A 14,259-nucleotide genomic window follows, 5' to 3' on the forward strand; every position below is an offset into this window, starting at 1 on the left:
AAACAGCAAGCTACAGAGGCACATCATATTTTCCAAACTATCATTCAATTATATCAAGGTCATTCCAATACATTTCCTCATGACCTCAATGTTATCTGTGTGGATTATTACATTGTTGTAGGTTTGAAAAATATGAAAAAGTGATATATGATGGTTTACATAGAATCCTTCCAGTCATATAAATAGCTCAAATATCAACATTGTCTAGGCACTGCTACTGAACCAGTTCTACATTGGAACACGAGGGCAATTCCACAGTAACAGAACGGCGATGAGACTCCGATTTTCATTGATTGCAAAGTTAAACAAACCAGATAACTCTATTTACAAGGACTACTTTTAACAATTTCCACTTGAACATTTGTCAAAAACATACTTAGTTGAAGAACAGTGCAGATGCAAAGTTTGGAAACAGAATGACGGCACAAACAGCACCCACCGTCATTCTGTGTGTTTTTGTAAAATATTCAGTGGAAATTGTTAAAAAATAGTCATTGTAAATAGAGGTGTATGCTTTGTTTAACTTTGCAATCATTAGTTTTTGTTTGGCACACAATGTCAAAACAAATCTTTGTCTCATTAACACTCTGTTATCATGGAATTTCCCATTACAGTAGCCAGGACAAGCTACTGAATCTATACCTTCCTGTCTGGATGTAATGGGGCTACCATGGTAACATGTCTGTGTTCATACCTTCCTGTCTGGAAATAATGGGGCTACCATGGTAACATGTCTGTGTTCATACCTTCCTGTCTGGAAATAATGGGGCTACCATGGTAACATGTCAGAGTGTTCACACCTTCCTGTCTGGAAGTAATGGGGCTACCATGGTAACATGTCAGTGTTCATACCTTCCTGTCTGGAAGTAATGGGGCTACCATGGTAACATGTCAGAGTGTTTATACCTTCCTGTCTGGAAGTAATGGGGCTACCATGGTAACATGTCAGAGTGTTTATACCTTCCTGTCTGGAAGTAATGGGGCTACCATGGTAACATGTCAGAGTGTTCACACCTTCCTGTCTGGAAGTAATGGGGCTACCATGGTAACATGTCAGAGTGTTTATACCTTCCTGTCTGGAAGTAATGGGGCTACCATGGTAACATGTCAGAGTGTTCATACCTTCCTGTCTGGAAGTAATGGGGCTACCATGGTAACATGTCAGTGTTCATACCTTCCTGTCTGGAAGTAATGGGGCTACCATGGTAACATGTCAGAGTGTTTATACCTTCCTGTCTGGAAGTAATGGGGCTACCATGGACAATGTGGAGGGTAGTGGGAATGAAGAGGAACCCTTGAATGAGTGGGTGTGTCTGAACTTTGACTGGTACTGTAGTTCACCTTGTGTTCCACTGTGTCTCTGAACCCAACCCACACGGTGTCAGGTGTAAGAAATGTTTCCCACTTTGACATTGTGAGCATGTGGGAATTGGCCCTGAAGAGCCACACGAAGGGGGACGGACACAACGCTACATCCTGCCAGACACCAGGTCTACATTATGAAGGGGACAGACACCAGGTCTACATTATGAAGGGGGACAGACACCAGGTCTACATTATGAAGGGGACAGACACCAGGTCTACATTATGAAGGGGGACAGACACCAGGTCTACATTATGAAGGGGGACAGACACCAGGTCTACATTATGAAGGGGGACAGACACCAGGTCTACATTATGAAGGGGGACAGACACGAGGTCTACATTATGAAGGGGACAGACACCAGGTCTACATTATGAAGGGGGACAGACACGAGGTCTACATTATGAAGGGGACAGACACGAGGTCTACATTATGAAGGGGGACAGACAACCACATCCTGCTGGTACCAGGTCTACATTATGAAGGGGGACAGACACCAGGTCTACATTATGAAGGAGGACAGACACCAGGTCTACATTATGAAGGGGACAGACACCAGGTCTACATTATGAAGGGGGACAGACACCAGGTCTACATTATGAAGGAGGACAGACACCAGGTCCTAATCCAGGCACTTGTCATCTCCCGTCTGGATTACTGCAACTCGCTGTTGGCTGGGCTCCCTGCCTGTGCCATTAAACCCCTACAACTCATCCAGAACGCCGCAGCCCGTCTGGTGTTCAACCTTCCCAAGTTCTCTCACGTCACCCCGCTCCTCCGCTCTCTCCACTGGCTTCCAGTTGAAGCTCGCATCCGCTACAAGACCATGGTGCTTGCCTACGGAGCTGTGAGGGGAACGGCACCTCAGTACCTCCAGGCTCTGATCAGGCCCTACACCCAAACAAGGGCACTGCGTTCATCCACCTCTGGCCTGCTCGCCTCCCTACCACTGAGGAAGTACAGTTCCCGCGCAGCCCAGTCAAAACTGTTCGCTGCTCTGGCCCCCCAATGGTGGAACAAACTCCCTCACGACGCCAGGACAGCGGAGTCAATCACCACCTTCCGGAGACACCTGAAACCCCACCTCTTTCAGGAATACCTAGGATAGGATAAAGTAATCCTTCTCACCCCCTTACTAGATTTAGATGCACTATTGTAAAGTGGCTGTTCCACTGGATGTCTTAAGGTGAACGCACCAATTTGTAAGTCGCTCTGGATAAGAGCGTCTGCTAAATGACTTAAATGTAAATGTAAATGAATCTCCAAAGTGTAAAGGTAAAGTGGAATTTCAGAGAGCCTCTCTTGAGGATGCCTTCACTTCTCTACCACGACATATCAAATGAATTACATTTGATAACAAACTATATAATAGAAACCATAAACGAAATTAATTGTTGGTTAAAATCCAGGTCACAGAAAAGGTTGATGAGTGGCTAGATTCACTTTTAAAGGTCTAGATACACTGACATAAGGACCAACAAACTACAGTAGCAATAGCCTACCAGTTTACTGAAAGAATACAACGAGAATAGAGCAGAGTTTCAGAGTAACCCACTAATACTATATGAGTAGAAGTACGTTTTTAAATGCCCAGCAAAAAGTCTGTTAACAAATGAAAACGAAACTTTCTGTTCTTAAATTCTCTCTGCGATTAAGCTATTCGTCACCATAGGCTGATCAACAAAACATTCCTGTTTGGCGATGTGGATAAAGTCCGCTTGGTGGTGAGGAGGATTACTATTGCATACCTCTTGTATAATCAAATAGGCTATTTACCTGCTTACGATACGGAGTCCTCAATGGATTCGCAGAATTCGCAAAAATCATCGTCGGTTTCCAAAATCCCAAAACAGATTTATTTCGAACTATTTGTATCCAATGGCTGTCTTAGGAGAAGTTGTACATTTAACCAGAGATGTTTTTTTTTTAAACAAATCGTATCCTTGCTACACTAAAGCATAGATTATAGGCTACTGTAGGCCTAAATAGTATACTGTATTTGACATATACTACTGTACTATACAGCGATGGCAATGTATCCGCGAATCAGTCTGAACTTCGTTTGCCCAACCCCGATCTTTTGACTGAGTTCATTGATTTGCATTGAATCTTCCGCAGAACCGACTCTGCTACGGTGGGAAAAACCATTACTCTATCTGGTATAGGGATTATGACTTCACTGGATAACATGAAAACAACACTATATAAGAACTTTTTATGCAAATTCCAAGGAGATAATCTACAACAAAACAGCCTATATAAGATGTAGAGGCCATGCTGGTTAATAGCTGGTATGATAAAATAATAGGTCTATAAACGATAGATTGTTACAAACAATGTTTCCCTGTTTTGCTACACTTCGTCTAGTCTGAAATGCATACCATACATTCCATAGTGCGGCCATCAGATAGTTAAAGGAGCAGTACGATATTTTTGATCGATCCAAGACTCGTAAATTATTACAATTTGAAGAATATTTAAGAAATTGAATGAACGCAGGCCACAACTTAGTCCATCAAACACAAATGATTGAATTGTTATGAAGATGATCAACACTGAAAGAAAACAATACATTGAGGGTTGTTGCCATAGGATACTCGTTGAAATAAGCATTAATCAGACTGATGAAAGCAGACAAAAAAGAGCAAACAGTGAGATGAAAATACACATGGAAAAATGTAATTGAAAAGATATACAACCAATTAAAAATGTCTAACTGTTCTAATCCAGTAATAGTTACAAAGTCTATGGACGCTATCGATGAGAAGTGACTGTGCAAAAGACACTGCATGTAACAGTAAGGATTCAAGCCACTCTTCCGCAGAGATCCCAATTGTGAGTGATAGGGTGACCCAGCTTTTTTATGATAGCAAAACATACACTTAGAGGCTGCGCTAGGCTATAAATCAAAACCAATTCACCTGCCATTCTCAGTCTCTGATTGGAAAACCAACTGTGGTGATGTCGTCAGAATGTGAATGCATGCTGACCTTAAGGTGGTCGTTGCCTTTGTGGTCATCTTTCTGACCTCTTTCTTGTTCTACCAGGCTCTCTTGTTCACCTGGCTTGTTGTCATCCTTTACATCCTTTCCCCAACTGCATTTCCTGTCTTTTACTAAGTCTATTAGTTTTGTTCGCCCTTTTGTGTCAGGGGCTTTGAACCAACCGCTAATGAGATTATGCAACATCTGGTCTTTTGACCACTGCAAACAGAGCAATGTCAACATTGGTCTAAAACCAAATCAGCCCAAAAAACAAAAACCCAATCACAATAAAAGGATTCATTTTGGTTTCAGCAGGTGCTCACTTTACCACGATCTACCAAAAACTCAAATTTGAATCTTTCCTTCCTCTTTTTTTCCTTGGTGATTTTTTTGGAGGTTGTTGAAGTGATACATTGTGTTCATTTTGAAACACACAGACGTTTTAACATACGGTTTCCTAAAAGACAATGCAGAGTCATAGAGATAGAGTATGTAGGGAGGTCCTATGGGCCACCATGAGGTGTCAATATATGTCACCCTTAGAGGGAAAAGAGAGACCTGGATTAGCACTCCATGGAGGTCACTGAGAAATGGGGACAAGGGCGGGGAGAGCGACAGACAGTGCAACTATCCCTTTTATATAGGAGTCAAAGGTACATATGTCTATTGCCTTAAAGTTCTTACATAAAACACATAGCCAACTGTAATTGTTCTTTCTTGTGAATGCATTTATTGACCTGAAGCTTCAATCATTCTTTTCTATAGGAATTGATGCTGGCAATAATGTAATCTAATAATATAAATAATATATATAAATAATAATAATATGAAGGTCGACGACATCCGATCCTCGTTTGCTAAGTCAAACGACACCGCTGGTTCTGCTCACACTGCCCTACCCTGTGCTCTGATCTCTTTCTCCCCTCTCTCTCCAGATGAAATCTCACGTCTTGTGACGGCCGGCCGCCCAACAACCTGCCCGCTTGACCCTATTCCCTCCTCTCTTCTCCAGACCATTTCCGGAGACCTTCTCCCTTACCTCACCTCGCTCATCAACTCATCCCTGACCGCTGGCTACGTCCCTTCTGTCTTCAAGAGAGCGAGAGTTGCACCCCTTCTGAAAAAACCTACACTCGATCCCTCCGATGTCAACAACTACAGACCAGTATCCCTTCTTTCTTTTCTCTCCAAAACTCTTGAACGTGCCGTCCTTGGCCAGCTCTCCCGCTATCTCTCTCAGAATGACCTTCTTGATCCAAATCAGTCAGGTTTCAAGACTAGTCATTCAACTGAGACTGCTCTTCTCTGTATCACGGAGGCCCTCCGCACTGCTAAAGCTAACTCTCTCTCCTCTGCTCTCATCCTTCTAGACCTATCGGCTGCCTTCGATACTGTGAACCATCAGATCCTCCTCTCCACCCTCTCCGAGTTGGGCATCTCCGGCGCGGCCCACGCTTGGATTGCGTCCTACCTGACAGGTCGCTCCTACCAGGTGGCGTGGCGAGAATCTGTCTCCTCACCACGCGCTCTCACCACTGGCGTCCCCCAGGGCTCTGTTCTAGGCCCTCTCCTATTCTCGCTATACACCAAGTCACTTGGCTCTGTCATAACCTCACATGGTCTCTCCTATCATTGCTATGCAGACGACACACAATTAATCTTCTCCTTTCCCCTTCTGATGACCAGGTGGCGAATCGCATCTCTGCATGTCTGGCAGACATATCAGTGTGGATGACGGATCACCACCTCAAGCTGAACCTCGGCAAGACGGAGCTGCTCTTCCTCCCGGGGAAGGACTGCCCGTTCCATGATCTCGCCATCACGGTTGACAACTCCATTGTGTCCTCCTCCCAGAGCGCTAAGAACCTTGGCGTGATCCTGGACAACACCCTGTCGTTCTCAACTAACATCAAGGCGGTGGCCCGTTCTTGTAGGTTCATGCTCTACAACATCCGCAGAGTACGACCCTGCCTCACACAGGAAGTAGCGCAGGTCCTAATCCAGGCACTTGTCATCTCCCGTCTGGATTACTGCAACTCGCTGTTGGCTGGGCTCCCTGCCTGTGCCATTAAACCCCTACAACTCATCCAGAACGCCGCAGCCCGTCTGGTGTTCAACCTTCCCAAGTTCTCTCACGTCACCCCGCTCCTCCGCTCTCTCCACTGGCTTCCAGTTGAAGCTCGCATCCGCTACAAGACCATGGTGCTTGCCTACGGAGCTGTGAGGGGAACGGCACCTCAGTACCTCCAGGCTCTGATCAGGCCCTACACCCAAACAAGGGCACTGCGTTCATCCACCTCTGGCCTGCTCGCCTCCCTACCACTGAGGAAGTACAGTTCCCGCGCAGCCCAGTCAAAACTGTTCGCTGCTCTGGCCCCCCAATGGTGGAACAAACTCCCTCACGACGCCAGGACAGCGGAGTCAATCACCACCTTCCGGAGACACCTGAAACCCCACCTCTTTCAGGAATACCTAGGATAGGATAAAGTAATCCTTCTCACCCCCTTAAAAGATTTAGATGCACTATTGTAAAGTGGCTGTTCCACTGGATGTCTTAAGGTGAACGCACCAATTTGTAAGTCGCTCTGGATAAGAAAATAACATAAAATTGATCAGAAATACAGTGTAGACATTGTTAATCCAAGTTTATAATTTTAAAAGGCTAATTGATCATTAGAAAACCCTTTTGCAATTATGTTAGCACAGCTGAAAACTGTTGTCCTGATTAAAGAAGCAATAAAACTGGCCTTCTTTAGACTAGTTGAGCATCTGGAGCATCAGCATTTCTGGGTTCGATTACAGGCTCAAAATGGCCAGAAACAAAGACCTTTCTTCTGAAACTCGTCAGTCTATTCTTGTTCTGAGAAATTAAGGCTATTCCATGCGAGAAATTTCCAATAAACTGAAGATCTGGTACAACGCTGTGTACTACTCCCTTCACAGAACAGAGCAAACTGGCTTTAACCAGAATAGAAAGAGGAGTGGAAGGCCCCGGTGCACAACTGAGCAAGCGGACAAGTACATTGGATTGTCTAGTTTGAGAAACAGACGCCTCACAAGTCCTCAGCTTCATTCAATAGTACCCACAAAACACCCGTCTCAACGTCAACAGTGAAGAGGCGACTCCAGGATGCTGGCCCTGTAGGCAGAGTTCCTCTGTCCAGTGTCTGTGGTCTTTTGCCGATCTTAATCTGTTATTTTTTTGTTGGCCAGTCTGAGATATGGATTTTTCCTTGCAACTCTGCCTTACAACGATCAACTTGAATTAGCTAACACAACGTGCCATTGGAACACAGGAGTGATGGTTGCTGATAATGGGCCTCTGTACGCCTATGTAGATATTCCATTAAATATCAGCCGTTTCCAGCTACAATAGTCATTTACAACATTAACAATGTCTACACTGTATTTCTGATCAATTTGATGTTATTTTAATGGACCAAAAATGTGCTTTTCTTTCAAAAACAAGAATATTTCTAAGTGACCCCAAACTTTTGAACGGTAGTGTATGTGAAATAAAACTAAAGATGTGGTCCTCTACAGACTTAAAGCAACACTTCTGGTGCTTGAGAATTGCTGTTATACATGACGTATGACAAATATCTCACCTATGTCTGAACCTACAGTCACGGAAAGGCCTGCAGTGATATCCAATTTCCCACGGCCACAAATCAGTTCCTAAGCAGGCTGTTTTGACATGATACAGTCTCTGCTGAATCGGCAGAGCTAACAAATTATCAATTTAATTCTGGCTCTATGTCAGACCAAGCCCTACAGACATCAGGGCTCTTACAAAGAATCTAGCAGCTTGCCTAATATATGACGATTATACACACCATGCCACTATACATGCCAATTTTAGCCCTTTATGAGAACAGTAGGTTTAAGACTTCATCATTCAAGGAATCAGGCACTCACAGCCCATAATAATTATAATAATCAGTTTGTCTGGAAACTAACAGCAGCTATACGGTTTAACACAACAGTTTGTCCTCTTTGAAACGCTGACATCTCCCATCCATTTCCTTCCTCTCCGTTAGCTCGCTCAGAGTGAGATCCAGCAATACCACAGCACCCTGAAATTCAAGTGGAGGAAAGAGAGTCCCACCAGTACCAGGAAGGCTTTACAAACAGCTCTGTATATTTACCTTCCTGCCTGGATGGAAGGGGTGAGTTCAGGAGACAAAGCCCCTCTGAGGCAGCAACAGAATCATTTTCGACGACACCCAGCACGTTAGGGTGGAAGCAAGTAAGCCACAAAGACAGACGTGTGTGAGTGTGTGTGTGTGTGTGTGTGTGTGTGTGTGTGTGTGTGTGTGTGTGTGGCATGGTGGTGGGGTAAGAACAGCTCAACCTGAAGTTGTCATTATCCAGGAGTAGATTACTGGAAAGTCTTTCCATACTTCCAAATTCATCAAATTAAAATAATACGATGAAAAGTCAGTTAGGAAAATCTCACACAAAACATTATCAAAGTATTACATTAGATTAGTTATAAATGAGACTCTGCAAGGTATTAGGAGTGTCAAATTGCACAGGCAATTCAAGAAAAGCTTGTAGAGTTGATGCTACACTCGTGACAATGACGGTCTTACAAACTTTTGCTTTAGACAAACAAAACTTCCCAAATGCCTGATCCTGAAAATGTGTGTCAACCTTAGTTTTGACAGAAGTCAGCAGACAGTTTTGCAATGATAAACAGAGAGTAGCTTGGACAGGACAGTAAAGTACAGGGTAAACATGCTGTACTGCCCATCTGTCTGAAGCACTCACTGGTCATGTGATGTCAGCACCAGGGATGGGATCATGTGGCAGGTGATCTAAGTTTGACTTACGGCACCAGCGCTGAGGGATAGAATATCAAAAACTGATGTTTTGCTGTCAAGAGCACATTGCTCAATGAGAGAGCTTTGGCTTTATTGTTGGTACGTTGAGAGGGGTTGTAATAGAACATTGCAAATTAACTTTTCACGTTTTTTTTATGTCATACTGAATGCCACATTCATATAAGAGTGCTTCTAAAAATTTGAAGAATGTTTCATCTTGTGTACTGACTAAATGTAGAGCATGCAATGTATTCCAAGTAGGAAACAAATATTTTCATTTCATACTACTCTATATGGCAACAAATTAGATTTTGTATTATTATTATTATTGTTGTTTTGCTGTGAAAGCAAATAGGAAACATTGAATAACCCACATCCATTCTTTAATATTCATTTGAAAATCATTCATATCCATATTGCTTGAAAATAAATACATGATTGACATGAATGCACCCATTTTCAATTACCTTTCCTATTCTCCGCCTCAGATCCAGTGAGGTGTTTCATAAATAATTCAAGAAAGGGGAAATTGATTATCAATGCAATAGCCTGATACAAGATGTTTATGTTTTTCTCATAAATAAGATATGTTCTCATGAAAAAAAGACAAGGGCCTTGATGAGAAGTGAAAATCCCAAATTCTAAAACCCTGACTATACTCTGCCTCTATAATAATTGACTTTGCAAAGTGAAAAAAAATATTTAAAAAATAGATTGAAATATTCCTGCTATATTACAATTGATATAACAGCTCCTGTTGCTTTATTTCATTGCATGCTCATTTCAATTGTTTGAACGCAAGAAGCAATGAATAAGAAATGATTACCTTGATGGTCCGTGTGTCACCATTGACATCTTTCTAACTCTGATGAGGCTTTTCAATGTTTTCTCTATTTTTTATGAAAGAGCCTCTTGGCAGAGAGAGCCTCAACAGCAGGGTGGGTATATTATTGTGCACCGTGCAAACCCACATTTTGTTCATGTCAAAAGTCCCCAAGAATGAGAATCATAGGAGCACAATGGATGCTCTTTCAGCCCTGCACCAACATAAAGAGCAGCAACATTGTGCTGTTCAACTGTGTACATTCAGCTGCTAGGCAACTCTCCAAACTTTATTGTAAACATTGTATAGGGCTTTTTCAGCCTCGGCGTAATGCCATTGTTCACAGTCTAACATTGTAATGTCCGATGGCAGTTAATGTCCTTACCTTCAATGGATTATTATAGGCTTGTGTTGACATCAAACAAGAATACAAAATAGTGATTTAATTGGATTTGAATCATTATTAAGCTTGGAAAAGCTTATTTCCTTCAATGTAAACACTTCTTCACCAGTAAGGACCATCTGTTCTTCAAACTATTGTAAATCTGTGAACCCCTAGTCTAGTGGATCCCTGAAATACTGGATCGCTCACATAGATATTCGACACCAGTTTGTACCGAGCACTTTGTTCTGAAACTAGAAGCAGTCTGTTCTGCTCCACTTGAATTACTCTATCAAAGTACTGTAGCTAGTCTCCTGCCGAAACAGAAATCCAGTTGCTTGACAAACATGCTAAAACACGCTATGAATTTCTGTGCTTTGTCAATGCGATTCCTGTGAGAGTATCTCAAAACGTAACAACAAATGGACGACAACAAAAGCACATATCATGAATAATGCAATATTTTGCAGCTGACTGAACATGATACAGCTCTTCTATACAAAATCAATATCACCACAAATAACCTACAATATCACTAAACCTTTAAAGACTCTCAACATCACATACACACCAAAATAGACGAGAAATCTGTGCCAGGCCCCCTCAATAAGATTATAACAGGGTCATTGCATTTGGATCCAAGCAGAGGCCAGCAGGACAGAGCAGGACAGTGAAATGTAAACCACCATGTCAGTTATCCACAAATCCATGAGCAAGGCCCTGTTTGAAGTGGACAAGCCACTTCTGTACTAAGGCCACCACACACATATATGGTGTGTCATAAAACAGACTGAAAGGGGCCACATCCCTTTCCATGTGGAAATCACATGAATGACCCTATTTTTAAATCGAATACAAAGAATTACTCTTCAGCCAATGGAATAGTGGGATTTGAAGGAGAGAAAAAACACATGGCATTTTGCTCATCAGTAGGAAGATGGAGTTGCGTGTCATTTATAAAGTCAGCATTTTATGACTAAATGACTAACGAATGCAGGTAACTTTGGCGAATAGGCTAATACTTTCTCTTCAAATTATATCGTCAAATAAAAGAGAAACCTGCTCTTGCTGGTATCACTTAGTTGTATGGAAGCTCTTCAAATGATATCAAAATGGAAAATAAATCGCCCATGCATTCATAACTCAGCTATAATAGGCTGTGTAGCTAACACAATGGAATTCCCAAATCCCGTTTAAGGTCTTTTTCATTGGATCGACACACTCAGATGTCTATCTCTGTTTGAAAACATATCCTCATTTTACTGTTGCATACTAAGCAGCCTATAGGGCTTCCGCTCTGGGACCTTGTCATTTAATAGGCAGCCAAGCTGATTAAACATGTATGGAGCTTAAGTGAGGCAAAGTATTCTGTAGGAGCCTCTTGATGTTCAGTGGTTGATGTCTGTAGGTCAATTGAGGACTGTAATTTGACCCCCATATGCCCTCTGATTTTCAACACATAATTCATTAATGATGCTGTAAAGAATTCGATGAAACCTGACTTGCGCTCTTATGATCATTCATCAATACGAAACAGCATATCAAAAACCTCCTAAACAATTCACAATAAAATAAATTGGGTTAGGAGATGCTATCTTGATCTAACACTTAATTATACATGGCAGTGTTTAAGGGATTTAGGAATAACAGTAATCCTATAAATTGTGCATCGTTTCTATTAGCTAACCCTGGAGAGCCACAGTCACTCCAATGTAAATCCAAATGATCCAAGTCAATAGTGTAAAGAAAAATCTGTCAGAAGAGTTTTACAGGTGTTGAGATGCACTAAATTGCCTACAGCTGTCCAGGGTGCTTAAGTCACAAAGTGATCTCAAATCATTTTTTCCTGAAAATATAGGCCTATGCGTTTCAAATGACTTAATAAACAGAACCCCAGCGAACAAGAAATCTGACAGACAAAATAGAGTACAATAATCTACCGAGGCAGATGAAGAACATGTTCTTATCAACTGTCGAATCTAACCGCGCATTGATCATTTTACGATGTAGAGTCAATCGCCCATTTTCAAGTACATAGAGCACTGTTTTACTGTACCTTCGCTTGCAGGTATCGGGGGTAGTAATAGGAGTACTGGGGGTACATCTGTTGTTGCCACACTTTTCCCATGAATATAGAAAGATGAACTAGTCGCGCCGGAACTGAAGGTTACTTCAGTATTTCCTTCAATTCGGTTTTTCTGTCAGTCAATTCTCTCGTTGGGAGACCTCACCCTGGAACCAAACAGCGAAACAGTGGAATATCAACCAGCCTCTGCGCAAATGAACTGCGTTTCTGCGTGGGCGTTGGACTTGCTTCGGGTGATGGGTTCTCTCTGCTCTGGGTACATTCTGACTGGAGCCAAAGTGGTCACTGCAAATGCTGACCAGTTGGCTATTCATGCAATCTCATTCAGAATAGTGTCAAGACAACAGTTTGATTAATTTTGATAATACATTTTGTATTTGAAGACACAATAAGGACGTTTTAGTCACTGATGCACTGAAAGTCCATAGGCCTACTCTCCAGACATCAGTCTCCAATGCTGGACAGGCACTCTCACCTTTGCACCAGCAATACAAACATTGCCATGTGACATCAATAAGTGCTTCACTGTAATGACACACTCATATTGGTTCAAGGAGTGATGGTACATTATATAAGGATACCTTTCATGGCATCCAGACAAGGCAATGTAACTTCCTTAACAAAAAAAACAAAGCTCACATTATGCACATTTACTTAAACCACAGTTGCATACCAACAAACATCTGCCAACTGTGCCAAGTCAACAAGTTCCATGATTCTCCTCGGGTAGCTTATAAGGACTTAAATTACACACATTATTCATGGCAACTGCAAGGGAGTATATCATATTGCATGCATTTGTCATCAACAAATTGTTGAAATAGTATTTGTCAGTAAGAAACTCATTTATGTGTTCACAAGGTCACAACATGAAATGTAGTGGTTGACCCAATATGGCCCCAAGGCTGCTCAAGTATTTTTATTTATTTAACTAAGCAAGTCAGCCTAGGAACAGTGGGTTAACTGCCTGTTCGGGGGGAGAACGTCAGATTTGTACCTTGTCAGCTCGGGGATTTGAACTTGCAACCTTCCGGTTACTAGTCCAACGCTCTAAGTACTAGGCTACCCTACCACCCCACTGTATAGTATGAAAGTACTACTGAAGAACTATTGCATGCATTTGTCATCAACAAATTGTTTAAATAGTAAGGACACATAGCCACACTGTACATTTATCAGGTAGAACCGACTAAGAAGCACTGTGGATGAGAATACAGAATGAGGAACTATGTTGTGTTCTTGTAGGGCGGAGTTTAGGATACAAAGCCACGGTTTCACGAAGGAAGCTCAGAGAGGTTACTTACAGGCAACATTATGTCGTCTGCTTTCCCACAGTTCATACCACAGTTCATATAAAGGGAGAGAAATAATATATGAAAATGAACGCGGTTTCCTTCTCGGGAATATGAACATTTAAGTCATGAAGCCCTTACCTTTTGGTTCTTGATTGTTTCGAGCTTTCCGTGAAATTCCTCCCCAAAATATCCAAACGCATTCGAGTAGTAATGTTCATCTTCATTAAAGCGCAGGCCACCAGCTGATGGTGTGAAGATGTCTGGGGATGGTCATATTGCTGTCTGTTGCAAATGTTGTTTGAATCCATTAATGAGGATGAAGAGCTTCTTCTATCCTTTGATGCTGCAGTAATTAGAGCAAGCTAGAGACACATGGAGCCAAACTAACCTTCCACAGGTTTGCAACAGTGACTGTTTAGGCTACTACTACAGTGCATAGTACTACTACATACTATATTGTAGTAGAGGTTATGGCTCTTTTCTGTCGAGGACAAAGTAGT

At 42.1% G+C, this 14,259-nt stretch overlaps 1 protein-coding gene across 9 annotated transcripts in view; it reads right to left on the reverse strand.

The window, feature by feature from the left end:
- Nucleotides 1-12,623, reverse strand: part of LOC115108508 (RNA-binding motif, single-stranded-interacting protein 1-like) — a 51,734-nt gene extending 39,111 nt beyond the window's left edge. For 2 of the 9 annotated variants that reach the window (XM_065012295.1, XM_029632927.2), the window contains exon 1: nucleotides 12,435-12,623. In XM_065012295.1, the coding sequence (XP_064868367.1) occupies nucleotides 12,435-12,506 (72 nt within the window). In that variant the 5' untranslated portion in view covers nucleotides 12,507-12,623. Of the gene's footprint in view, nucleotides 1-3,139; nucleotides 3,452-8,495; nucleotides 8,592-12,434 lie in introns of those variants that run through there. The other 7 variants (XM_029632957.2, XM_029632917.2, XM_029632967.2 and 4 more) reach the window with 4 other exon arrangements.
- Nucleotides 12,624-14,259: the final 1,636 nt, after the last annotated feature.

Source organism: Oncorhynchus nerka, linkage group LG3 (assembly GCF_034236695.1).
Source record: "Oncorhynchus nerka isolate Pitt River linkage group LG3, Oner_Uvic_2.0, whole genome shotgun sequence".
Classification (NCBI taxonomy): Eukaryota; Metazoa; Chordata; class Actinopteri; order Salmoniformes; family Salmonidae; genus Oncorhynchus; species Oncorhynchus nerka.